Consider the following 27,121-nt stretch of genomic DNA (forward strand, 5'->3'; position numbering starts at 1 on the left):
CAAGTTCTTAACGAAACTGACGGTCTCCCCCCTCCCCTGTTTTTTTACGACGTGGAGCAAAACAAGCAAGTCCTCCAGCGAAACTGTCAGTGCGATTTCCCCGGGAGGTTTGGTCTAAACCAGAATGCTGGTCTCTGCCCTGACTTGTGTGACCTTGGATGAGTTGCCACACCCTTCTAGTACCTTCTTTTCTTCAGTCTGCCAGAAAATTAAACAAGTGTTCGTGTAGGTAGTGAACTGCTTATACCTCACGTACACCGTGGGATAAATAAATGTACACTGTAAACTGAAAATATTTAAACCACTATGGAACATTCTTCTTTTGATAATAGGCCGTTAGGGACTTTGAAAATTCTTTTACTCCGATTGGTCAGGTACCATTCTCAGTATTTTTTTTTTCAAAGGATGGATCTTCTTATGGAGGACCGAACCCCAGTAATTGAGTTCAGTTGAGGGATACAGACGGTTGAGTCCAAGCCGTTTTGTAGAGAAAAGGTGCTCGTTAGCCTGTCAGTTAGTGAATATTTACTACATATCTTGCTCAGCTTTTAGGACAAGTGATTTGCAACAATAAGTATTGTTTTAAGAACATGTTTCTCTTATGAAACATTTTAGACATACAAAAGTTTTAACCAATCACAGTACCACCATCCTCCTTTTTATCATTGTTTTTTCAAACTTGATTTTGATGCATATCTTATTCCAAATAAGTGGTCACCAAGAGTTCTTTTTTTTTTTTTTGGCCGCCCTGCGCAGCATGCGGGTTCTTTGTTCCCGGACCAGGAGTGGAACACGCGCCCCCTGCCATGGAAGCACAGTCTTAACCACTGGACCGCCAGGGAATTCCCAAGAGTTCCTTTTTTTTTTTTTTTTTAATATTTATTTATTTGTCTATTTAAGGTGTGCCGAGTCTTAGTTGCGGCACGTGGACTTCTTAGTTGCAGCATGCATGCGGGATCTAGTTCCCAGACCAGGGATGGAACCCGGCGCCCTGCAATGGGAGCGCAGAGTCTTAACCGCTGCGATGCCAGGGAAGTCCCCCAGGAGTTTTTTTTTTTTTTTTTAAATTAATTAATTAATTAATTTATGGCTGTGTTGGGTCTTCGTTGCTGCACGCGGGCTTTCTGTAGTTGCGGTGAGCGGGGGCTACTCTTCGTTGCGGTGCACGGGCTTCTCATTGTGGTGGCTTCTCTTGCGGAGCACAGGCTCTAGGCACGAGGGCTCAGTAGTTGTGGCTCGTGGGCTCTAGAGCACAGGCTCAGTAGTTGTGGCGCACGGGCTTAGTTGCTCCGCGGCATGTGGGATCTTCCTGGACCAGGGCTCGAACCCGTGTCCCCTGCACTGGCAGGCGATTCTTAAGCACGGCGCCACCAGGGAAGCCCAAGAGTTCTTAATTAATATATGTTAACAAGGTTGAAGAAAGGGGGCTATTTTCAGAGTTGCTGATTTTTTTTAGGAGCGTTTTATTGAGATGCCGTTAAGTTGTTCACATGTGTAGTCACAGAGTGTGCAACTATCACTGCAGTTTTCATCATTCCCAAAAGAAGCCTCGTACTCATTAGCAGTCATTCTTTATTCCCACACTCCCCCACCTAGGCAGCCACTATTTTACTTCTCTGTAGATCCGCCAGTTCTGGATATTTCATATGAACAGAATTATACAATATGTGGTCTTTTGTGACTGGCTTTTACTTCCATGTTGTAGCAGGTATTGGCATTTCATTCCTTTTTATGGCCACGTAATATCACATTGTATGAATAGACCACATTTTTAAAATTCATCAGTTGACGGGAAGTTATTTCCACTGTTTGGCTGTTATATGTAATGCTGCTGTGACCATTCATGTGAACGTTTTTGCGTAGACAATGTGTTTTCATTTCTCTGTGGCACATACGTAGGAGTGGAGCAGAGAAATTGACTTTCATGTCTCCCTTTTGTGCACGTTATCTACACATATATGGGAAGCCTGATTACTTGCTGTGAAAGTCAGACTATGTGTTTGTGGGGAGAGTGAGAGTGAGGCACTCCTCTTTAAGTACATTATGTTGGAGTGCCAACTGCTGAGTGGAAACATTTTTGGACGGCCCTTAACACAGGATTGAACTAGCGTCTTCAGTTAGGCACGTTGCAGTTGGAAAGGGATAGTGTACAGTAAAATATTTAGTGTCTGCTGAGTTGTCAAATGCTTAGTTGCATTTCTCAGTTGGACCCAGTGAAATTTTGCAGTTTCACAATTTTAATTAGGATTATGTAACTTTTCTTTTGCAGAAAGTCCTAGAATTGTATGAGACCTAATAAAGTACAGATTGAAGAAATAAAGTCGTTGGACTTCATGCTACTTAGTGGAGCTTAAAAATTCTTTGCTAAAACCACCAGTGGGTCTGGAGACTGGGATCTGGGAATCAAAAACTTTGTCAGTGCTTAAAACTCCAGAGTTTTCATTTGTGACTGAATTATCTGTGGATTTTCACTTTTCTCTTTGTAAACTGGGATTGTATATCTACTAAACTCCACATTACTGCAGTATTTAACAATCTTATTACAATTTTATTTTAGTGGGAGGAGATAGTCTAAAAACAAAGCTTCCTGAAATAATTTAATTACATCATGTTAGATTGTAATATTTTTCTGCTCTGGTTCTATGGGGTTAAGAAATAGAACATAGGTATGATATTCTAAGTTAGTATTTCTGAGGTGGGTGCTAGAAATTTGTTTTTAATAGCCGCCAAGATGATTATGATCAGACAGGGTTGGGAAACAACTACAAAAAACTCATGCTGCTGCAGATTTGCTTTTCATAAGAATTTAAAGTAGAATTTAATAGTTGCTGTATACCTTCTGGTTACCGTTCATAAAATGTGCCTAATTCCCACAGTACTATCTATATTAACATCCTGGGATTTGCACTGGTACTCATAATAGAAATCTGGTTTTAAAAAAAGCAGACCATTTATTGTAAAATTGTGGATATTACATTTGTTACTGAAGGATCATGGATGTTTTGGCGATGCCACCAAATGTATGTATAAACACAGGATTAAGTTACCCTAAGCTTCCTCAGGCCGTGCATCTGGCTGACAGCTACCTGTAACTTGAGAGAAGAGCAAATTAAAGGTGTAAGGCAGAGAAAGAAACAGCTGGGTAACACAGCTGTATTCGGTAGGTTGTTAGAATTGTGTAAAAAGCAGGAGTTTTTATATTGAAGGTCACTCTTGTATTTAATCACTTCTTGATACCAAGAACACTTATACATAATTTGAATTCTAAAGGGTTCTAGATAAAATTTAAAGAGTAAAAGTAGCTTTGTCTTTTTCATCATTTAAAAGGAAGTTTGAGCTGTCTTAGGCATGAAATGTCCTCTGGTTGGTGAGTAACTAGCGGGGTGGACCTGAGCATGGTCCCCTGCTTCCAGGAAAGCTCTGGGTGGTGGTCTCAGATTGTATTTACTTTTTCTTTAACCTATCTTTTTCCTTTTTGCCCCCCCGTCCCATTCTCAAAATTGACAAATTTGCTTCTTTCGGTACTGTGGGTGTCTGATATTTGGGAAATTGCCTTGTTTTTCTACCATTTTTTCCTGTTATCATTAGTGTTAGTATTTCCACCTCTGTGTTCCTCTCACCCAGCACGTTGCCTGGCTTGCAGGAGATGTGCATTGAATGAATACAATTAAGGCCTAAGAGTTCGGAACGGAAGAGGATCTTCTCAACTAAGTGGTTGCACTGTTAACTAGCTGTTATGATTTTGGGCAAATAAATTGTCTATTCTTGTTTCTCCATCAAAGTTGAGACTGTTATCTTTTCCTTCTGGTGTGGAGGATTACTGTGACAACACGTGGAAAAGTGCTTCAGAAATAGAGGTCTCGTGCAGAGGTGATTTATTTATGATATCTTATAGAAATGCAAGAGCTCTTTGTGCAATATGCAGATTAGTCGCCACAGAGCATGCAGAGGGAGTGATGCCCTCTCTCCCCAGAATACCCTGCAGCAGTGCTGCAGAGTTCACACTTGGCATATTTTCAGTGCCTTTGAGAAATTGTAATTTAATACAAATGCACAAGACCTATGATAGCATTTCTTTCTGTTTATTTATTTTTAATTGAAGTATAGTTGATGTACAGTGTTGTATGTTACAGTTGTACAACATAGTGATTCACAGTTTTTAAAGGTTATAGTTCATTTATAGCTATTATAAAATACTGGCTATATTCCCTGTGTTGTAGACACATAGTAGTGTTTCTGAGGTCTGCCTGCCCCATCACCTAAACACAGGCCTAAACGAGCTGCTTCGCTGCTGTAAACTGGCAGCTCAGGCGAAGTTAGAGGAGTTGGAAGGATGTTTTGTCTTGCGGGTCTGGTTTGTTTATGACTGGAACGGCATAGATAAACTTGAAGCCTAAAGACCACGCACTAAACTTAAATGATGGAAGTGTGTATGGTCAGCTTCTCCGTTAGTGTGAGTCATTGAGGATGGTTGAGTGTCATGGAAGCAGTCACCAACTGTGTGGACGTATGGACAGTAACGTGTACTAGAGCTGAGGACTTTATAGTGGAGAATTATGAAGTCCATGATTAAAATGGCATTTCCCTGGTGGCACAGTGGTTAACAATCCGCCTGCCAGTGCAGGGGACACGGGTTCGAGCCCTGGTCCGGGAAGATCTCACATGCCGTGGAGCAACTAAGCCCACGTGCCACAACTACTGAAGCCCGTGCTCTGCAACAAGAGAAGCCACCGCAATGAGAAGCCCGTGCACCGCAATGAAGAGTAGCCCCCGCTCGCTGCAACTAGAGAAAGCCAGTGTGCAGCAATGAAGACCTAACACGGCCAAAAAAAAAAAAGATGGTATTTATGGTTAGTCAATAGGGATTTGTAAGAAAATTTGAAGAGCACTAGGTTAAAAAATCCAGTTTGGAAACTTGGTGAACTATGCTTTGTCTGTAGCATCTGGGTTGGTGTGTAACTGAAACTGTCTTAAGAGACATGGATTTTTTTTTGATAAATACAAGAAATTTTTTAAAATTTTTATTTTATTGAAATATAGTTGATTTACAATGTTATGTTAATTTCTTTTTCTTTTTTTTTTGGCTGCGAGGCTTGTGGGATCTTAATTCCCCAACCCAGTGATTGAACCTGGGCCACAGCGGTGAAAGCGCCGAGTCCTAACCACTGGACCGCCAAGGAATTCCCAATGTTCTGTTAATTTCTGCTGTACAGCAAAGTGATTGTTACACATATATATATATATACACACACATTCTTTTTCATATTTTTTTCCATTATGGTTTATCATGGGAAATTGTTTATGGTTCCCTGTGCTAAACAGTAGGACCTTGTTGTTTATCCATCCTTGATATTATAGTTTGCATCTCCCAACCCCAAGCTCCCAATCCATCCCTCCTCCCCCACCCCCCTCACCCTTGGCAACCACAAGTCTGTTTTCTATGTTTGTGAGTCTGTTTCTGTTTGTAGATGGGTTCATTTGTGTCCTGTTTTTGATTCCACATGTAAGTGATATCATATGGTATTTGTCTTTCTCTTTCTGACTTACTTCGCTTAGTATGATAATCTCTAGGTCCATCCATATTGCTGCAAATGGCATTATTTATTACCACCACATCTTCTTTATCCATTCATCTATCAGTGGACATTTAGGTTGTTTCCATGTCTTGGCTACTGTAAATAGTACTGCAGTCAACATTGGGGTGCATGGATAAATACAAGAAATTTGATTATAACAAATTCTAGAACATCAATTTTTTAAAATATAAAGCATTATTCAGAAGATGAGTACTTCTTTTTTCCTGTTACCAAAAAATTCTGAGACTTTTTATATGTTAAATTTTGTGACTGATTTGCTCTGTTCTCTCTTTTGGAACTTAATAATTTATTCCTTGCTCTCTATTTATATCTCATTGGCTCCTCCACTGAATGTAAACGTGCTTAAGTGTCTTTCATTGTATATAAAACAAAACAAAATTAATGAACTCTCAGACCATTTGTCTCTCTCCCCAGCCTCCGTTCTTGTCTTCCCTTCAAACCATGAAAGAATAGACTAAAACCCATTTTCTCTACTGATTCACTTTCCATTCACTCATTTTTTTCTTTTCTGCTCATTTCTTCTTTTTTATTTTTAATTAATTAATTTATTTATATTTTATTTTTGGCTGTGTTGGGTCTTCATTGCTGCACGCAGGCTTTGTCTAGTTGCAGCGAGCGAGGGCCACTCTTTGTTTCCGTGCGCGGGCTTCTCATTGCAGTGGCTTCTCTTGTTGTGGAGCACAGGCTCTAGGCAGGCGGGCTCAGTAGTTGTGGCATGTGGGCTTCAGTAGTTGTGGCTTGCGGGCTCTAGAGCGCAGGCTCAGTAGTTGTGGCGCACGGGCTTAGTTGCTCCATGACATGTGGGATCGTCCCGGACCAGGGCTTGAACCCGTGTCCCCTGCATTGGCAGGTGGATTCTTAACCACTGCGCCACCAGGGAAGTCCTCCATTCGCTCATCACGTCCCTGGCCTCTGCCGTTGCCCTGCCAGTCAGATCAACCCATCCTGTCGGGGCCATCATCCTGACATTGCATTTTTTTTGGTGTGTTGTTTGTACTGCCTTCTTCCCGAAGCGCCTCCCCTGACTCTGAGCACACCCTCCTGTCCCCTTTATGCCTTTCTGACTGTCCACTGCAGACCTTAGTGGGCTCCTCTGCCAGCTTCTCATCTTTTTGGTCACCCCTGAAATGGTAGTTTTGCCTTGAATTCTAATTGGGTTTCTTTTTCAGATTAAACCAGTGTTTCTCAACATGTTTTTTAAAAACGCTTTTTCCCTTTGATAAATAAAAATCTCTGGCTCCTCTTCTGGTGGTGCTTGGGGTTGGGGCGGTGGGTATGTGATTCTTCCCTCCCATCCTCTCACTGAGAGTCAGTGATACAAAGAAGATTGAAGGTTTACTCAGATTTATTTTCTATACCTTATAATCTGAAAACAGTAGGTAATGTTTGCTTTTCCAAGTATGAATATGCTTTTTCAAACCAAGCCACCCCTTCTCCCGCCTCCTGGAAGCTTTGGCGCGTCCTTCCCCTTGGAAGTCGCTGCTCTCCATCCACTCTCCTTAGGTGATGCTGTAGACCCGCCTCTGTGCAGACCACACAGCTTTCTATCTCCAGTGCAGACCTCTTTCTGAGTTGAAGACCTGTATGTCTAACGTTTTGTTCATTTCCACCTGGATGGCTGTGGGCATTTTACAACTCAGTATGCCCCCAAGTGAACTTGTTATCCTTCTCCCCCAAACCAGCTCTTCCTGTATTATCTGATTTGAGAAGTAGGAGCAGCACCACTTTCCGTACAGCTGCCTGGCAACTGTCATGGAGTTGTTAACACATCTTTGAACTCTTCATATTTTCCCTATCCCATCCCCTTCTCCTTTCCTGCGTTCCTGCTCTAGGTCATGCCATCATACATCTCTTGTTTAGATTTTTCCAATAGTACCGTAACTTGTGTTCTTTTCTCCAGTCTCCGTTCTGTCTTCCACACTGCCTCCAGGATGATTTTTCTAGAATATAATCTGTTCATGTGCTTCTCTTGCTTAAAACTCTTCAGTGATTCCTATTGGTGTTCTACAGAGTTCCTAGCGTTTTTTTGCATCATGATCTAATCTGAGAGGCTACCGAAAGAAATTGAGTGTTTTTTTCCCCTCCAGAAAAAATGCTTATGCACACAGAATTTGCATACAGTTCTGGGAGTTCGTTAATAGACATGGTTAAAATAATTTTCCAGCTTACAGAATAAAACCCGAGCTTCCAAGCATCCTGTAGCATACGAGGCAGGCCAAATGCTGACTACTGCTGAGCCCCATCCTCCTTGTATCATAGGACTTTGCCATGTCAATTGCTTAATTTTTGTGTTGTTCCCTGCTGTTCCAAAACACTTCTGTGCCTTTTCCTGGTCTACTTGACGTCTAAAGTTTACCTCGTCCCATTCCCCAGCTGGTTCAGTTAGTGACTACTCACGTTCCAAGATCTGCTCCGATTTTACCTTCTTTCCTGATTTCCACTTCTTTTTTCTTTCTCCCGAGAGACTTACCTGTTCCTTGTTTTGGGTTGCCCCTCCAACTCATGGATACTGACTCGTATCATAGAATTTTATTGTTCTTATTTGTTTCTATGCTTTTGTTTTCCTCTACTTGATAGAAAACTCCTGAGGGCAGGCGATTGATCTTAAGCCTTTGTGCCCAATGCACAGATATTTCTTAAGATCTTAAAACAGTCTGTATCGTTGTTTTAAGTAGAAAACAATTCTTTGGAAACTTCTTAATAAGACATTTTGGTTTGAAACAACTGTTAAGGTACATAGTAAGGGTCAAAAGGTACAAACTTCTGATTGTGGAATAAATAAGTCCTGGGGATGTAATGTACATTCTGGTTACTGTAGTATGTAATTCTGCCTTGCATATTTGAAAGTTTCTAAGAGAGTATGTCTTTTAAAAAGGGGGGTACCTGGTATGTAAAACAGCTGTTAAGTCCACATGGAGAAGTGAATTGTACTTGCATTGATTAGGGTACAAGTTAAAGTAACTATCGAAGAGATTCAGAATACAGTGGCTTGAATAGGAGTCAGAGGCAAGTGGTCAAGGCGGGCAGGGCAGCTCTGCTCCATGGGGTCATTCAGGGACCCAGGTCCCTTCTGTCTTGTGCTGTCCCCAGCAGTGGTGTCCTTGTTTACATGTCAGAGTGAGGTGTCTGCCATATGCACATTTCAAACCCAGAGAGGAGGAAAGAGGAAGTCTTCAAGGAGAGACCCCCCCACACACACATTGCACATGTAACTTCTCTTATTCCTCAGGCTCAGACTAATCTTGTAGCACACTAAGCTGTAAAGGAAACAGGGAAATGTTGTTTGCAGCTGTGTGGACATGGACGTAGCTGAAATTTAGTAGGCTTTATTAGTAAAAGAAATAAGAGAACATATACTGGCTGGGGGGGGAGGGTAAAGAGAGGGCAGAGCTAGTGTTTTTGCCACATAGGTGAAAATAGAGTAACTAGGGAGAGGTAGAAAGGGAAATTTGCTTTTTTTTTTTTTTTTAAGGGAACTTTATTATTTTTATTTCTTATTTTTGGCTGCGTTGGGTCTTCGTTGCTATGCATGGGCTTTCTCTAGTTGTGGCGAGCCGGGGCTACTCTTCGTTGTGGTGCGCGGGCTTCTCATTGCGGTAACTTCTCTTGTTGCAGACCATGGGCTCTAGGCGTGCGGGCTTCAGGAGTTGTGGCACGTGGGCTCAGTAAGTAGTTGTGGCTCACGAGCTCTAGAGCACAGGCTCAGTAGTTGTGGCACGCGGGCTCAGTTGCTCCGCGGCATGTAGGATCTTCCCGGACCAGGGCTCAAACCCATGTCCCCTGCATTGGCAGGCGGATGCTTAACCACTGTGTCTCCAGGGAAGCCCCTGTAATAAACTTTAAACTGAAAAAATACTTTTATGTTTTTAGGTTTTACACATCTGTAAGTAGACCTTTCCGGAGCTCTGCCAGCCGACTCCATGGCGTCCTCTACTACTGTGCCTCTAGGATTTCACTATGAAACAAAGTATGTTGTCCTCAGCTACTTGGGACTACTCTCTCTGGAGAAGCTGCAGGAGCAACATCTTTCCTCACCCCAAGGTATTATCTTTGGCTTGTGGTGGTTGTATTAAGTAGTAATAATTACTTCATGTGTGCAAAGTTATACGTATCTAAGTAACTTATAGCTCTGGTTATAAGATTGAATAATACTAATAGGCTCTTAAAGAATAAGAGCCACTCCATCCCTTCCCATCCCCTCATCCATTCCCAGAAGCATGACTTTTAACGTTTTTTAAGAGCTCGATATTTTATTTTATTTATTTATTTTTTGGCCGTACCATGTGGCTTGCGGGATCTTAGTTCCCTGACCAGGGATCGAACCCATGGCCCCTGCAGTGGAAGCATGGAGTCCTAACCACTGGACTGCCAGGGAATTCCCAAGAGCTCCATATTTTAAATGATTGCCATTGATACAGGGAAAAATGTACTGAGTACATGTAAATAAACAGAAACCCATCTGCCTTTAGAGATTTCATACTTAACAAGCCATAGATTAGAATTATATAATTATTTTTAAAGTTTATAACACATCAAGTTCCTCAAGTTACCTTTTTTCAAGGATATTAGGGTTTCTTTTTTAATTGAAGTATAGTTGATTTACAATCTTGTGTTAGTTTCAGGTGTACAGCAAAGTGATTCAGTTATATATATACATATATATATATTTTCAGATTCTTTTATCTTATAGGTTATCACAAAACATGGAGTAGAGTTTCCTGTGCTATACAGTAGGTCCTTGTTGTTTATTTTATATATAGTAATAGGGATATTAGATGTAAACAGTCTATCAGACTTAGAGAGTTTTTAGCACAGTTCTTTGTATTGCGAAGTTGTATATATCCTTCTTTAAATAATTTGCCAAACGAAGCTTAAAACAGTTACTAGAGGCTGAATTAATCTTCATTAAGATGCAGCGTCATCATCTTAAATATTCTTATGCATAGATTTTTACTGCAGCCATGGAGGTAGTTCTTATTTATCTGCTGCTGTTTTAGCTCAAGAAAGGGTAGTGTTGGTACTAGGACGACGCGGAATTAGCGTCTCCTCACAACTAGGGCACCTACCAGGCACCAGTGGGGGACCACGGACACCTAAGGGGATGGGAGGAACCCCCAGTGACTGGAGAGGACGTGGGCATAGGGGGAGTGAAGGGGAAGGAGAAGTGGAGGCCAGATGGGACAGGAGCCCCTGAGGGGCGGCTGGGGGAGTGGAAGGGATCCCATGCCTGAAGGGGGAAATTGGGGAACCATTGGGAGGGCAGAGGATCAAAAGGGGACGTGGCCAGGTTTCCCCTGTCCACTTGGACCCCCGGGAGCCTACTGAGATCCTTGGCCTGATCCTCTGCCCACTGAGGCCCCCTCCAGCCACGCAGGTCCTGAGGGAGTGGGAGAGAGGTAAGGGGGAGCAAAAGTAAAGGCCGGACCTCTGGGACCGGCACCCCTGGGGGTGGCTGGGGGAGGGGAGGAGTTCCTACACCCAGTGGGACCCACCCACGGTTAGGGGTCCAGCGGTGACTGGAGAGACCCTGGGGGAGACGGTGGGGGAGGGGCACGAAGGAACGGACGGGAAAGGGGCCAGCGCTTTCCCTGTCCACCTAGGCACCGGGGAGCCTGTTGGGCTCCCGGCCTAATCCTCTGCCCTCGGAGCCTCCCTCCTGCCGTGCAGAGCCCAAGCCCCGCCCCTGCACCCCCAGCCAGGGCCCCACCTCTACACTCGGATACCCCCTCCGAGACCCCCTCCAATGTGCTGGGCCGAAGCCCCACCCACACACGCTCACTCAGGGCCCTACTTCCAGACTCCAGGACCCCACACTCCAGAGGCCCTCCTTTCCACATGCTGCCGCTCCCCTTCTGGGCAGGTCCTAAAAAGAAGTGCTGCCCCACACTTAAGGTCACCCTGCCTAAGTCCCGCCCCACCCTAAACCCCAGCCCTGCCTAAGTTCCACGCCCCACATAAACTCCCTCCCCAAGACCAAGGCACTTTTTTTTTCTTTTTTTTTTCTGCTGTGGTTTTATTTTACCTTATTGCAGTTGTTTCAATTATAGTTTTATTTTTCCTAATACATTTTTTATCTTACTAATTTTATTTTGTTTTTTATTTTTTGATATTGTACTGCTCCTTTTTGTCTTTCTTCCATTTTTTTTCTTTTTTTTTTTTTTTTTGCGCCGTGCAGCTTGTAGGATCTTGGTTCCCAGGCCAGATATCAGGCCCAAGCTCCTGTGGTGGGAGCTCCGAGTCCAAACCGCTGGACTAACAGAGAACCTCAGACCCCAGGGAATATCAGTCGGAGTGAGGCCTCCTGGAGGTCCTCATCTCAGCACCAAGACCCAGCTCTATCCAACTGCCTGCAAACTCCAGTGCTGGATGTCTCAGGCCAAACAACCAGTAAGACAGGAATACAGCACCAATCGTCAAAAACAAAAATGAAATGACAAAAAAATATGTTACAGACGAAGGAGCAAGGTTAAAAACCTACAACACCAAATAAATGAAGACGAACTAGGCAACCTACCTGAAAAATAATTCAGAGTAATGATAGTAAAGATGATCCAAAATCTCAGAAACAGAATGCAGAAAATACAAGAAAAATTTAACAAGGATCTAGAAGAACTAAAGAGCAAACAAACAGTGATGAACAACACAATTACTGAAATTAAAAATACTCTAGAAGGAATCAATAACAGAATAACTGAGGCAGAAGAACAGATAAGTGAGCTGGAAGATAAAATGGTGGAAATACCTGCCAGGGAGCAGAGTAAAGAAAAAAGAGTGAAAACAATTGAGGACATTCTCAGAGATCTCTGGGACAACATTAGACGCACCAACATTCGAATTATAGGGGTCCCAGAAGAAGAAGAGAAAAAGAAAGGGTCTGAGAAAATATTTGAAGAGATTATAGTTGAAAACTTCCCTAACGTGGGAAAGGACATAGTCAAGTCCAGGAAGCACAGAGAGTACCATACAGGATAAATCCAAAGAGAAACACACGGAGACACATATTAATCAAGCTATCAAAAATTAAATACAAAGAAAAAGTATTAAAAGCAGCAAAGGAAAAGCAACAAGTAACATACAAGGGAATCCCCATAAGGTTAACAGCTGATCTTTCAGCAGAAACTCTGCAAGCCAGAAGGGAGCAGCGGGACATATTTAAAGTGATGAAAGGGAAAAGACCTACAACCAAGATTACTCTACCCAGGAAGGATCTCATTCAGATTCAATGGAGAGATTAAAACCTTTACAGATTAGCAAAAGTTAAGAGAATTCAGCACCACCAAACCAGCTTTACAACAAATGTGAAAGGAACTTCTCTAGGCAGGAAAAACAAGAGAAGGAAAAGACCTATAAAAACAAACCCAGGGGCTTCCCTGGTGGTGCAGTGGTTGAGAATCTGCCTGCCAATGCAGGGGACACGGGTTCGAGCCCTGGTCTGGGAAGATCCCACATGCCGCGGAGCAACTGGGCCCGTGAGCCACAATTACTGAGCCTGCGCGTCTGGTGCCTGTGCTCTGCAACAAGAGAGGCCGCGATAGTGAGAGGCCCGTGCACCGTGATGAAGAGTGGCCTCCGCTTGCCACGGCTAGAGAAAGCCCTCGCACAGAAACGAAGACCCAACACAGGCATAAATAAAATAAATAAATTTAAAAAAAAAACCAAAACAATTAAGAAAATGGTAATAGGAACATACATATTGATAATTACTTTAAATGTAAATGGATTAAATGCTCCAACCAAAAGACATAGACTGGCTGAATGGATATAAAAACAAGACCAGTATATAAGCTGTCTACAAGAGACCCACTTCAGACCTAGGGACACATACAGACTGAAAGTGAGGGAATGGAAAAAAAAAGATACTCCATGCAAATGGAAATCAAAAGAAAGGTGGAGTAGTAATTCTCATGTCAGACAAAATAGACTTTAAAATAAAGACTATTACAAGAGACAAAGAAGGACACTACAAATGATCAAGGGATCAATCCAAGAAGAAGATTTAACAATTGTAAATATTTTTGCACCCAATACAGGAGCACCTCAATACATAAGGCAAATGCTAACAGCCATAAAGGGGGAAATAAACAGTAACATGATAATAGTAGGGGACTTTAACACCCCACTTTCACCAATGGACAGATCATCCAAAATGAAAATAAATAAGGAGACACAAACTTTAAATGACACATTAAACAAGATGGACTTAATTGATATTTATAGAACATTCCATCCAAAAACAACAGAATACACTTTCTTCTCAAGTGCTCATGGAACATTCTCCAGGATAGACCATATCTTGGGTCACAGAGCCTTGGTAAATTTAAGAAAGCTGAAATCATATCAAGATCTTTTCCAACCACAACGCTATGAGAGTAGATATCGGTTACAGGAAAAAAACTGTAAAAAATACAAACACACAGAGGCTAAACAATACACTACTAAATAACCAAGAGATCACTGAAGAAATCAAAGAGGATATCAGAAAAATACCTAGAAACAAATGACAATGAAAACACAACTACCCAAAACCTATGGGATGCAGCGAAAGCAGTTCTAAGAGGGAAGTTTATAGCAATACAATCCTTTCTCAAGAAGCAAGAAAAATCTCAAACAACCTAACCTTACACCTAAAGCAATTAGAGAAAGAAGAACAACAACAACAAAAACAAAGTTAGCAGAAGGAAAGAAATCATAAAAATCAGATCATAAATAAATGAAAAAGAAATGAAGGAAACAATAGCAAAGAGCAATAAAACTAAAAGCTCATTCTTTGAGAGGATAAACAAAATTGATAAACCATTAGCCAGACTCATCAAGATAAAAAGGGAGAAGACGCAGTTCAACAGAATTAGAAATGAAAAAGGAGAAGTAACAACTGACACGGCAGAAATACAAAGGATCATGAGAGATTACTACAAGCAACTCTATGCCAATAAAATGGGCAACTTGGAAGAAGTGGACAAATTTTTAGAAAAGCACAACCTTCCGAGACTGAACCAGGAAGAAATAGAAAATATAAACAGACGAATCACAAGCACTGAAATTGAAACTGTGATTAAAAATCTTCCATCAAAGAAAAGCCCAGGACCAGATGGCTTCACAGGTGAATTCTATCAGACATTCAGAGAAGAGCTAACACCTATCCTTCTGAAACTCTTCCTAAATATAGCAGATGGAGGAACACTCCCAAACTCATTTTACGAGGCCACCATCACACTGATACCAAAACCAGACAAAGATGTCACAAAAAAAGAAAACTACAGGCCAGAGTCTCTGATGAATATAGATGCAAAAATCCTCAACAGAATACTAGCAAAAGAATCCAACAGCACATTAAAAGGATCATACACCATGATCAAGTGGGGTTTATCCCAGGAATGCAAGGATTCTTCAATATATGCAAATCAATCAGTGGGATACACCATATTAAAAAATTGAAGGATAAAAACCATATGATCAGAAAAAGATGCAGAAAAAGCTTTTGACAAAATTCAACACCCATTTATGAGAAAAAACTCTCCAGAAAGTAGGCATAGAGGGAACCTACCTCAACATAATAAAGGGCATATATGACACACCCACAGCCAACATCGTTCTCAATGGTGAAAAACTGAAACCATTTCCTCTAAGATCAGGAACAAGACAAGGTTGCTAAGGTTGCCCACTCTCAACACTATTATTTAACATAGTTTTGGACGTTTTAGCCACAGAAATCAGAGAAGAAAAAGAAAAAGGAATCCAAATCGGAAAAGAACAAGTAAAACTGTCACTGTCTGCAGATGATATGATACTGTACATAGAGAATCCTAAAGATGCTACCAGAAAACTACTAGAGCTAATCAATGAATAAAGTAGCAGGGTACAAAATTAATGAACAGAAATCTCTCGCATCCCTATACACTAATGATGAAAAATCTGAAAGAGAAATTAAGGAAACACTCCCATTTACCACTGCAACAAAAATAATAAAATACCTAGGAATAAACCTACCTAAGGGGACAAAAGACTTGTATGCAGAAAACCATAAGGCACTGTTGAAAGAAAATAAAGATGATACAAACAGATGGAGAGATATACCATGTTCTTGGATTGGAAGAATCAGCATTGTGAAAATGACTATACTACCCAAAGCAGTCTACAGATTCAGTGCAATCCCTATCAAGCTACCAATGGCATTTTTCACAGAACTAGAACAAAAAATTGCCCAATTTGGAAACAGAAAAGACTCTGAATAGCCAAAGCAATCTTGAAAAAGAAAAACGGAGCTGGAGAAATCAGGCTCCCAGACTTCAGACTATAGTACAAAGCTACAGTAATCAAGACAGTATGGTGCTGGCACAGAAACAGAAATATAGATCAATAGAACAGGATAGAAAGCCCAGGGATAAACCCATGCACATATGGTCACCTTATCTTTGATAAAGGAGGCAAGGATATACAATGGAGAAAAGACAGCCTCTTCAGTAAGTGGTGCTTGGAAAACTGGGCAGATGCATGTAAAACAATGAAATTAGAACATTCCCTAAAACGATACACAAAAATAAACTCAAAATGGATTAAAGACCTAAGTGTAAGACCAGACACTATAAAACTCTTAGAGGAAAACATAGGTAGAACACTCTATGACATAAATCACAGCAAGATCCTTTTTGACCCATCTCCTAGAGAAAGGGAAATAAAAACAAAAATAAACAAAGGGGACCTAATGAAACTTAAAAGCTTTTGCGCAGCAAAGGAAACCATAAACAAGACAAAAAGACAACCCTCAGAATGGGAGAAAATTTTTGCAAACGAAGCAACAGACAAAGGATTAATCTCCAAAATATACAAGGAGCTCATGCAGCTAGATATCAAAAAACCACACAATCCAATCCAAAACTGGGCAGAAGACCTAAATAGACATTTCTCCAAAGAAGATATACAGATTGCCAACAAACACATGAAAGGATGCTCAACATCACTTATCATTTGAGAAATGCAAATCAAAACTACAGTGAGGTATCACCCCACACCAGTCAGAATGACCATCATCAAAAAATCTACAAACAATAAATGCTGGAGAGGGTGTGGAGAAAAGGGAACCCTCTTGCACTGTTGGTGGGAATGTAAATTGATACAGCCACTATGGAGAACAGTATGGAGGTTCCTTAAAAAACTAAAAACAGAACTATCATATGACCCAGCAATCCCACTACTGGGCATACACCTGGAGAAAACCATAATTCAAAAAGAGTCATGTACCACAATGTTCATTGCAGCACTATTTACAATAGCCAGCACATGGAAGCAACCTAAGTGTCCATCGACAGATGAATAGATAAAGGTGTGGCACATATATACAATGGAATATTCCTCAGCCATAAAACGAAACAAAATTGAGTTATTTGTAGTGGGGCGGATGGACCTAGAGTCTGTCATACAGAGTGAAGTAAGTCAGAAAGAGAAAAACAAATACCATATGCTAACACATATATATGGAATCTAAAAAAAAAAAACATGGGTTCTGATGAACCTAGGGGCAGGACAAATAAAGACATAGACGTAGAGAATGGACTTGAGGACACGGGGAGGGGGAAGGGTAAGCTGGGACGAAGTGAGAGAGTGGCATGGACATATATACACTACCAAACGTAAAATAGCTAGCTAATGGGAAGCAGCCGCATAGCACAGGGAGATCAGCTCGGTGCTTTGTGACCACCTAGAGGGGTGGGATAAGGGAGGGTGGGAGGGAGACGCAGGAGGGAGGAGATATGGGGATATATGTATATGTATAGCTGATTCGCTTTGTTATAAAGCAGAAACTAACACACCATTGTAAAGCAATTATACTCCAATAAAGATGAAAAATAAATAATAAAATTTTAAAAATAAATAAAATTTGTAAAAAAGGGTAGTGTTGAGATTGAGAAATGATGGGCTCCAGTACCCTTCTAGCAGGAGGGATGACCAAAAATGTCCTAAGAAAGTTCATTGAATTGCTGACATGTAACTAGTGGGTGTGTTCTGTTTTTAAACTTCAAATCATATTCTAAGTACCCCGAGATAGGTTGCTGTTTAAACAAAATTACTTCAAAATGGCTTTAAAAACTCATAAAAGAAAATGTGATACCAAATATTGATTATTTCACCAAACTCACACAGCAGCTATTTTACTTTCTGTTGTCCTCTGATATTAATCAGCATGCACATAGTTTTCAAATAGTTGTAATCAGTTACTTGCGATTGTTTTCACTGTTTTATCTTAAAACATGTTTGCGTGTTTGTGTATTTTATCTCCATTGTTGCATGTCTAAGTGTTTCTATCACCTTAAACATCAATAGCATTGCTGTGTACAGTTTTTGGTTTACCATAGAGCACCACCCCCTGTTTTTAAATTTTTTTAAATATTTATTTATTTATTTATTTGGCTGCACTGGGTCTTAGTTGTGGCACGCGTGATCTTCGCTGTGCGTGTGGGATCTTTTAGTTGCGGCTTGTGGGATCTAATTCCCTGGTCAGGGATCGAACCCGGACCCCTGCATTGGGAGCTCGGAGTCTTATCCACCGGGCCACCCAGGTCACTAACACTGGTAGTAGGGCTTTAATTGAAAAAGTCAAGGCAAGAGGGTATCCTAAATAAAGAGGTTATCATAAGAAATTCTAACTTAAAATGTTAATAAACGTACATGGCAATTTTGGCGTACAGCTAAGGCTTTTTTGTTTTTGAATATGGGTCTCTTGATTGGAAGTCCATGTCATCTTTCTACCATAAACCGTATCTCCATATCTATTGCCTATAGTTTTAAATTTATGCTTATTTAAAGTGGAGCAAGAAATAAAGACACTTGTAAAGCAATTTCTTTGAAGAGTCATTCTAGATTTTTATGATTTCCCCCCTAATCTTTTACAGTTGTGTCTCTCACACCCAATTTGATGTGGTATTTTTAAAGCCACTTCTCAAAACATTTAATTTAGCTTTCATAGAAATATCACGCCTCTTTGCATGTCATCTTTCAATGATGTCTGTGATTTTAAATAAATTACAGAATTTCAGTGACCAGTATAATGTTTTTTTTGGCCATGCTGTGCAGCTTGTGAGATCTTAGTTCCCTGATCAGGGATCGAACCCGTGCCCCCCACAGTGGAAGCACAGAGTCCTAAGCACTGGACCGCTAGGGAAGTCCCAGTATTCCTAGTATAACTTTCCTAAACAGGCTGGGAGAACGATAATTGATTCTTGGTAGGCACACGCCCTGTACACATGTGCTCAGCCAGCAGTGGGTCTTGTAACTCAGCACATCACTTGTGGAGGGTAGTTAAGAGAGCTTCTATGTGTTGCTTTTTACTTTTCCCCAGTTGTTTACTTTTCTAAATTGTCTAGAGTCACACTGCTGAATCAGAGTAATATTTTTATGAGGAGCTTGCCATTTAAAATAAATATGTGTTTCTATAGGTTGTCATACCATGTAGCACATCTTTTTTAAGTTTTTACACATTGTCTTTTTTGTTTTTTTTGGCTGTGCCAGGTCTTAGTTGCGGCATGCGGGCTCTTTAGTTACAACATGCGGGCTCTTTAGTTGCGGCATGCCGGCTTCTTAGTTGCGCATGCATGCGGGATCTAGTTCCCCAACTAGGGTTTGAAGCTGGGTCCCCCGCACTGGGAGCACGTAGTCTTACCCACTGGACCACCAGGGAAGTCCCTAAACATTGTCTTAAGAACTAACTATAACTTCTGAAAATGCTGGATTCTGTTGTTTTAAGACTCAGGTGTTTAGACTCAGTGAGCATCTATCATAATAGACTTTCTGGGAGTCCAGCTGAGTAGCTGTGTTGATAGTGTTTACTCCATAAATGGTTAGGTCCCCTGAGGCAGGGATTATGTCTTCAGTATTTCAGCTTGGGAGGAGGATTCTGGGAATTAATTTTATGAAACATATGTGGTTTTTATATTTCAACCTCCTAATTCCATAGGTGCCCAAAGTAGACATCAGGACTCAGTGGATTAGAGCAAGACAGTTTAATACTCTAGCCCAGCAAACAGCAGGAGTGTTACTGTGGCGGCAGTGGTTCCCCTGCCCTCAAGGACCATAGGGCAATGCCATGAACCCACGTGGTGGCTTTTCAAGCAGGAGTCGTGCTGCAGCTGAGGAACCCGGTCCCGAGGGCTCAGCGCCTTCTGCAGCAAACAGTAAGCACGTCAAGTTCCCTTTCCCGAGGAGCGAGCAGTCATGTGGTCGTTGGACCTGCCTGATTGTCTTCACTGCTAGCTGTGGAGAGGGCTCGGTCAGAGGACAGTTAGGCCTGCGGTTTGTCATGCTCAGCAAGGACGTACAGGGATGCTTGGGGCTCGTGGCAGCCTGCTGCTCCCAGCCATCCGCCCCTCAGGTTACGTGCAGTGAAATCCATTCATTTGTTTCATTAACACCTGATTGAGGTTGTTATCAACAGAATCCAAATGAGCATAGTGGGGATAATAATTCTGCAGTGTCGATCTCAGCCATCCACCTCAGGACCCCAGGTTCAGCCAAGTGAGTAAGTCCCAGAGGGACTAGTAGGACTTTTTTCAGATAATCACTTGTTTTTCTTCCTTTAGCTTGTGTGGCTTGTTCCACGTAACCAGTAGTAATAATCCAACTCAGCAGGAGGTATTGGTAGCCACACGTACTCCTCCCTGTTCATCCAGGATGTAGGCCAAGACCAGTCTCTTGTACTCCACACAAGGGCATTTAGACTAACCTGCTGACCTCCTAGGACTGCCGTCTCGCGGGCTGTGGTAGCTAAAGATAAGGATAGGTTCCGGGTTGTTACCTGTGTGACATGAACGCCCACACCAGGGAACAGTGGACCCAGGAGTCAGTGTGTCCCGGGTAGGGCGGCCTTCTCGGTCCAAGGGGGTGCCATTGACTCTTAGGGACATTGTCCAGGGCAGGGTTGGCAAACAGCAGGCCTTGTGATTTTAGCTTTAGTTCATTAAGAAACATTTTCAAGTCTGCAGTGAAAGCTAGTTTCCAAAGCTATTCATCATTTGATAATAGTGGTTGAGGGCGGTTCTTCTTCCTCAGAAAAACTTTGGTGTCACTTTTGAGCTCAAAAAATTGCAATGAAATGCTACCACTCTTTAGACATTGAACTGCTATGTGATAGGGTATGTCAGGGTATCCAGCTTAGACTTCTGACAAAAATTCATGAAGCTAATGATTAAGTCCATGACAGCGAGTGAAGTTCACTGTTGAAACTCCTGGTTCATTATACAGGATAGATTTAAGTATTTTCCGGAGTACTACTGAGGAATACAGTGAACGAGCATAGGGTGTAAATACCTTACGTCTTCAGTTCTTGTGAATTTGTCTTTTTCTGCTCCTCACAGTTTTGCCACTCTCAGTTACGCAGCTTGGCGGATTCCGCTTCGGGGTGTGGTGAATCCGCATTGCCACGGTTTCTTTGCAGGCGTCCCTGTGTGTGGTTGCTCTCTGCAGGCTGTGGCGGCTCTTGAGTCGGTTCCGGCGCGGCGCTGCCCGTAGAACGGGTAACCGCTGAGTCTCAGGCGTGTGTCGGGGCCGAGGAAGGCCCCTGAGAGTCGTTGCCTTGTATTTCAGTTAATTGTTGATGTTGTTCTCAGTGTCCTCCACTCACGGAGCAGCTCTTCTCTTCAGAAGACTAATAGTATTCAACTTTTGTTTTTTCTGGGCACATTTCTTCAGCTGCTGCAGTCGAACACAATTTCCTTGCTTGGCTAACAGTGGAGCCCCTTAGGAACTTCGGTTGTGGCCTCGTTTTCATTGCTTATTTCACAAGGAAATTCGTGGTGAGATGTTCCGTTGAAAATGTTCTGGCTTTTCTGATGGACTCTGTCCTGTGAGTTGGGAGTCCGGTGATGAGCGCTTTCAGCCTGGCGACGGTGGCGCGCGTCGTGCTCCTTCCGCACAGCCAGGCCACCCGGGACCGTGCCGCCTCGTGTGGTGACAGGATGATCTGTGCTCCCCTGTGTCTGAGGAGCGCGACGTCCCGAGTCCAGCTCTGTTCTTGTGTTGGCATGTGCTCGTGCACAGGTGCAGTGAGGATGGGGGTGCGGCAGTGCCCTCGTGTCCCTGCCGTGTGGGCTCTGTGGGCGGCTCGTCTCCACTGTCACTGGAGCAGCGTGGGGAACGCACGGCTGGGTGAGCGTGGCTCAGTTACGCTTTATTTACAGGCACAGAATTTCCTGTGATTTTTATATGTCACAAAGTACTAATCTTGCCTTTTTTTCAGGCATGTAAAGACGTAAAAACCATTTTTAGCTTGTGGGCTGTGTAAAAATATGCAGGGGGCAGGTTTGGCTGATGGGCCCTAATTTGCTAACCCCCAATGACAGTGCAGAACGAACATTGTTTTTCTCATTATTATTGAGGAGCTCAGTCTATTTATACACAAAACTAAATGCTGTGTTTTTGTTTTTTTATTTCTGGCTGCGTTGGTTCTTCGTTGCTGCGCACAGGCTTTCTCTGGTTGCGGCGAGCGGGGGCTACTCTTGGTTGTGGTGCACGGGCGTCTCATTGCGGTGGCTTCTCTTGTCGCGGAGCATGGGCTCTAAGCACGCGGGAGTCAGTAGTTGTGGCATGTGGGCTCAGTAGTTGTGGCACACGGGCTTAGTTGCTCCTTGGCATGTGGGATCTTCCTGGACCAGGGATCGAACCCGTGTCCCCTGCATTGGCAGGCGGATTCTTAACCACTGCACCACCAGGGAAGTCCCTGTTCTTTTTTTATATTAAGCCCAAATCCGTTTCCTTTAATCATATTTCTTTTTTTACTAAAATAATTCTTTTTAATTATGTAAGTTATGTATATGTATTTGAAAGTATTTAGAAAAGTAAAAAAGTGAAAGAAAAAATCCTATAATCCAGTAACTGAAATTATGAAATATTAACATTTTCCCATTTTTATAGATACATATAAACTTGAATTTATGATTTACAAAAATGAGATCATGTACATGCCATTTTGTAACATTTAAAAAATTAACAATATACTTGAACATCTGTCCACATCAATAAATAGGTACCTACAGTCTCCTACTGTAGGATATTTAGGATGTTCACCAGTATTTGCTGGTAAAAGGTAATCTGTTAGCCTGCAGATTTTCTTTCCAGTTCTAGCTTCATTTACATTTCTAAAACCTTCCCCTACTAGTTATAGCCTGATAGGTCTAGAAAAACACTATTTAATAGAACTTTATGCAGTGATGAAAATGTTCTGTATCTGCTCTTTTCAGTATTACAGTCACAAGTCACATGTGAATGCTTGAAATATGACTAGTGCAACTGAGGAACTGAATTTTTAATTTTATTTAATTTTTATTTAAACTTAAAAAGCTGCATGTGGCTAGTGGCTGTAATATTATTAGACACACAGGTCTAGAACTCAGTTTTTTATCTTCCTCTCTAAGCTAGCCCCTGTTCTTACAGTGATTTGTTAAGGGTACCACCTGCTATCCAGGCTTGAAACACAGGGGTCATCCTTTAACTCTTATCTCTGCTTCCTTCCCTCTTTGTCAACTGTTATCAACTGTTCCAATTTTGTGATGATTCTCCCATTATCCTTCAGGTCCTGCCTCAAAGTCCTGCAAATGTCTCCTGATGTTTCTCCTCCATTTCATGTTTTCTCCATCGTGTATTTTGCATGCTGCAAGCAGATTGAGCTTCCTCACATTGCCTCTTACATGGAGAGGCCACAGTTCCTCCCTTTCCCTCAGGCTGTTCTACAAAAGAGACTTTTGCTGGTTTTCCTGATCCTATTACCTGTTGTGTCTCATGTCTCTCGTTGCTTTGGACTGTAAACGAGCTATGCTTATTCCTATCTGTATTTTTCCCCTTGAGCTGAGCTGCTCTAGAATAGTAGGCTTCTCTGGTAGTGGTTCCTGCTGCTTCCCCTGTCTGTTCTTGTCTCCTTCCCGGGCCCCTGGGAAACTGCATTTAGGCAGGGCCATACGACTAGTCCTAGCCAGTGAAATGTGAGTGCGTGGGGTTTGTGGCACTTGTAGGCTGTGGCATTTAAGACCCAGTATGCCTCCTCCCCATTCTTTTTCCCTTGCCTTGTGGATTTAAGGGGGATGTATGTTCCTAAGGGCATAGTTGTAGTAGGGCAGGACCACCATCAGGCAGGGTTGCTGAGTGACTGTATGACAGTTTCCTTACCTCCAATTTCCCGGGTTAGATATGGAGCACAAGGGAGAGATGGACCTTTGGGTTAAGTTGCTGAAATTGCTGGCTTTATTTATCACTGCAGCATAGGCTACCCTGTCCTAATTAACATATCTCCCATATTTACACATTAGGGTGACCAACTGTCCAGTTTGCCCGGGAGTAGGTAAAACTGGAAAATCCTGGGCAAACTGGGTGAGTTGGTCACCCTAATACATAAAGTACTTTCCCATCTACCCAAATTCCACTTATTTATGATATTTCTTAACTGTAACAGACTTCATGCTCACAGAAAACCAGGCCTTTTCAACCCCTGTGATTATTAAGTTTGTAAGGACCTTAAGCAATTACATAAGCCTGTGTTGATCAACTTTTTCCCCCTTGCTTGAGCATAGAATTTTCTTCTACCTGAACATTGTAGGATCTGAGGAGTTTACCTGCTTTGACGTTTTTGTTTTGTTTTTGAAATTTGGTTGTTACCCTTGTATTGTTTCCTTAAGCCTAAATACAGAGTATTATGTCAATACATAAATACAAACGTGTATGCTAACTTCTTAGAAGGAAAAATTAGGTCCTACTTGCTGTCTTTGCTGCTTTGCTGTCTGATTTGTTATCTAAAATGTGATGTAGAACTCCCTTCTATGCCATGCTGTTATAAATAGGGCCTGCTGTAGCATGCATTGGTGCAATGTGGTGAGGGTTTGGTTTCAAATTCATGAAGCAATAGGTGTGAAAAGAAGAGGCTAAAGGAGGTGACCCTATTCATGACTCAAGACTTCTGTCACGTTAAATGTCTTTCATTTTTTCCTAAGTGAGTCATGTGCTGGGTACATACTTTTCCATAAATAGTTAACTCTGAACTTTTCCAGAAGTTGTCAGCTCTTCCAGACTGTGTTAGTTTGTTGAATATGTTCAAGATTATATATTCTCACTAGTAGAAGTCCTGCTGACTTACATATATGATGCCAGATAATAACTTGTTCTGTTCACCTTTGCATCTTTTAATATAGAGCATCTTGGTGTTGTAGTCATTAATAGGGATTTAGTAAGACATTTCTTAGGTTAGGAAAGAGAGTAAGTTCATGTCTGTTAATTAGTAATGTGACTGTCAAATACATGTCGTGATGCTGGCTTGTTATTCGTTCAGCCGTTAAGCACTAATCCCCTATTCTCCCCTCCTCTCCCTCCCTAGGCAAGCACTATTCTACTTTCTGTCTCTATGAATCTCATTTGAGTGGAATCGCACAATATTTGTTCTTTTGCGTCTGGCTTATTTTGCTTAGTATAATGTCTTTAAGGTTCATCCACGCTGTAGCCTGTTTCAGAATTTTACTCCTTTTTAATGCTGAATCATATTACATTGTATGCATAAGCACATTTTGTTTATCTCTTCGTCTACTGATGGATATTGGATTATTTCTACCTGTCGACTATTGTGAACAATGCTGTTATAAACATTTGTGTACAAATAATCTGTTTGAGTCTCTGCTTTCAATTCTTTTGGGCATATACCCAGGTGTAGAATTGGTGGGTCATTCTATGTTTAATTTTTTTGAGGACGTGCCATCCTTTTTTTCCCACAGTAGCTGCATCATTTTACATTCCAATCAGCAATGCACGGGGGTTCCAATTACTCCACACCCTCACCAATGCTTGTTGTTTCCTGCTTTTTTTGTAACAATCATCCTAATGGGTGTGAAGTGGTATCTCACTGTGGTAGCTCATTTCTTTTTATTGCTGAATAATATATCATTGTATGGATGTACCATAGTTTTTTTATCCATTCTCCTATTGAAGAACATCTTGGTTACTTTCAAGTTTTGGCAATTATATATAAAGCTGTTATAAACATTCATGTGCAGGTTTTTATGTAGATATAAGTTTTCAACTCATTTGGGTAATATCAAGGAGCATGATTGCTAGATTGTATGGTTAGAGTATGTTTAGCTTTGTAAGAAACTACCAAGCTGTCTTCTAAAGTGGCTGTACCATTCCCACCAGCAGTGTATGAGGGTTCCAGTTTCTCTTCATCTTTGCCAAACTTACTATTGTCCATGTTTTTTATTATAACTATACTGGTGGTGTGCAGTGGTACCTCATTGTGGTTTTAATTTGCATTTCCCTAGTAGCTAATGATGTTGAACATCTTTTTTTTTTAATAAATTTATTTTATTTATTTATTTTTGGCTGCGTTGGTTCTTCATTGCTGTGCGTGGCTTTCTGTAGTTGCAGTGAGTGGGGGCTACTTTCGTTGCGCGCGGGCTTCTCATTGTGGTGGCTTCTCTTGTTGTGGAGCACGGGCTCTAGGGTGCATGGGCTTCAGTAGTTGTGGCGCGTGGGCTCTAGAGCTCAGGCTCAGTAGTTGTGGCACATGGGATTAGTTGCTCTGTGGCATGTGGGATCTTCCCGGACCAGGGCTCGAACCTGTGTCCCCTGCATTGGCAGGCGGATTCTTAACCACTGCGCCACCAGGGAAGCCCTGCAGTTGGAGTTTTGATAGGGATTACATTGAATCTGTACATCACTTTGGGGAGTATCACCATCTCAAATCAATTTTTCAAGACAGAGTCTCATAACCCGATCCCAGCAGTGTTTCACAATTCATTATTTCCAGAGATGTGTACTGTTTAATTGTTTTACATTCTCTCTGTCAGGAACAGGAGATGTTTGATCCTGACCACTGTGAACCCAGAGTTTGAGTGGGTGCTCGTTGGATTTTCTTTGCATTCTTCTCTTTAAAATCCGTCCTTCCTCAAATCTCTCCCCTAATCTGCAGGATAGCTGGGGATGTGGTAACACTGGAGCCTGAAAACTACTGTTGTGATTGACTGTTTTGGAATTTAGTTGTTTCTTTTTTTTTTTTAAGCTGTGTTGGGACTTTGTTGCTGTGCGTGGGCTTTCTCTAGTTGTGGCGAGCGGGGACTACTCTTCGTTGCGGTGCACAGGCTTCTCATTGCAGTGGCTTCTCTTGTTGTGGAGCATGGGCTCTGGGCACACGGGCTTCAGTAGTTGCAGCATGTGGGCTCAGTAGTTGTGGCGTGCGGGCTTAGTTGCTCCATGGTATGTGGTATCTTTCCAGACCAGGGCTCAAACCCATGTCCCCTGCATTGGCAGGCAGACTCCCAACCACTGCACCACCGGGGAAGTCCAGAATTTGTTTCTTAAAAATCTGGTTTCTTACTTACTGGTCCAGTATGGTATCATTTGGAGTATTTGTTTTTGCTATTGAATGAATAATTGAACTATGTTGTCTGTACTATTCAGTAGATGTTTGATTATAATCTGATTTGATTATAATTTGATTATAATTATTTGGTTATAATTATTTGGGTTGTCAAGAGCAGTATTTGTCGAGTTTAATTGCCTGAACA

General features: G+C 41.9%; 1 protein-coding gene across 5 annotated transcripts in view; it reads left to right on the forward strand.

Annotated features, from left to right (window-relative positions):
• Positions 1 to 27,121, forward strand: part of BCL2L13 (BCL2 like 13) — a 68,363-nt gene that overhangs the window by 1,029 nt on the left and 40,213 nt on the right. For all 5 annotated transcript variants that reach the window (XR_014252535.1, XR_014252536.1, XM_082420859.1 and 2 more), the window contains exon 2: positions 9,468 to 9,638. Coding sequence is in view for 3 of the 5 variants with exons in the window: in XM_082420859.1 (XP_082276985.1) it covers positions 9,518 to 9,638 (121 nt within the window). In the remaining 2 variants the exon portion in view is untranslated. The remainder of the gene's footprint in view (positions 1 to 9,467; positions 9,639 to 27,121) is intronic.

The sequence above is a fragment of the Balaenoptera physalus genome (assembly GCF_965194825.1).
Source record: "Balaenoptera physalus genome assembly, chromosome: 13".
Lineage (NCBI taxonomy): Eukaryota > Metazoa > Chordata > Mammalia > Artiodactyla > Balaenopteridae > Balaenoptera > Balaenoptera physalus.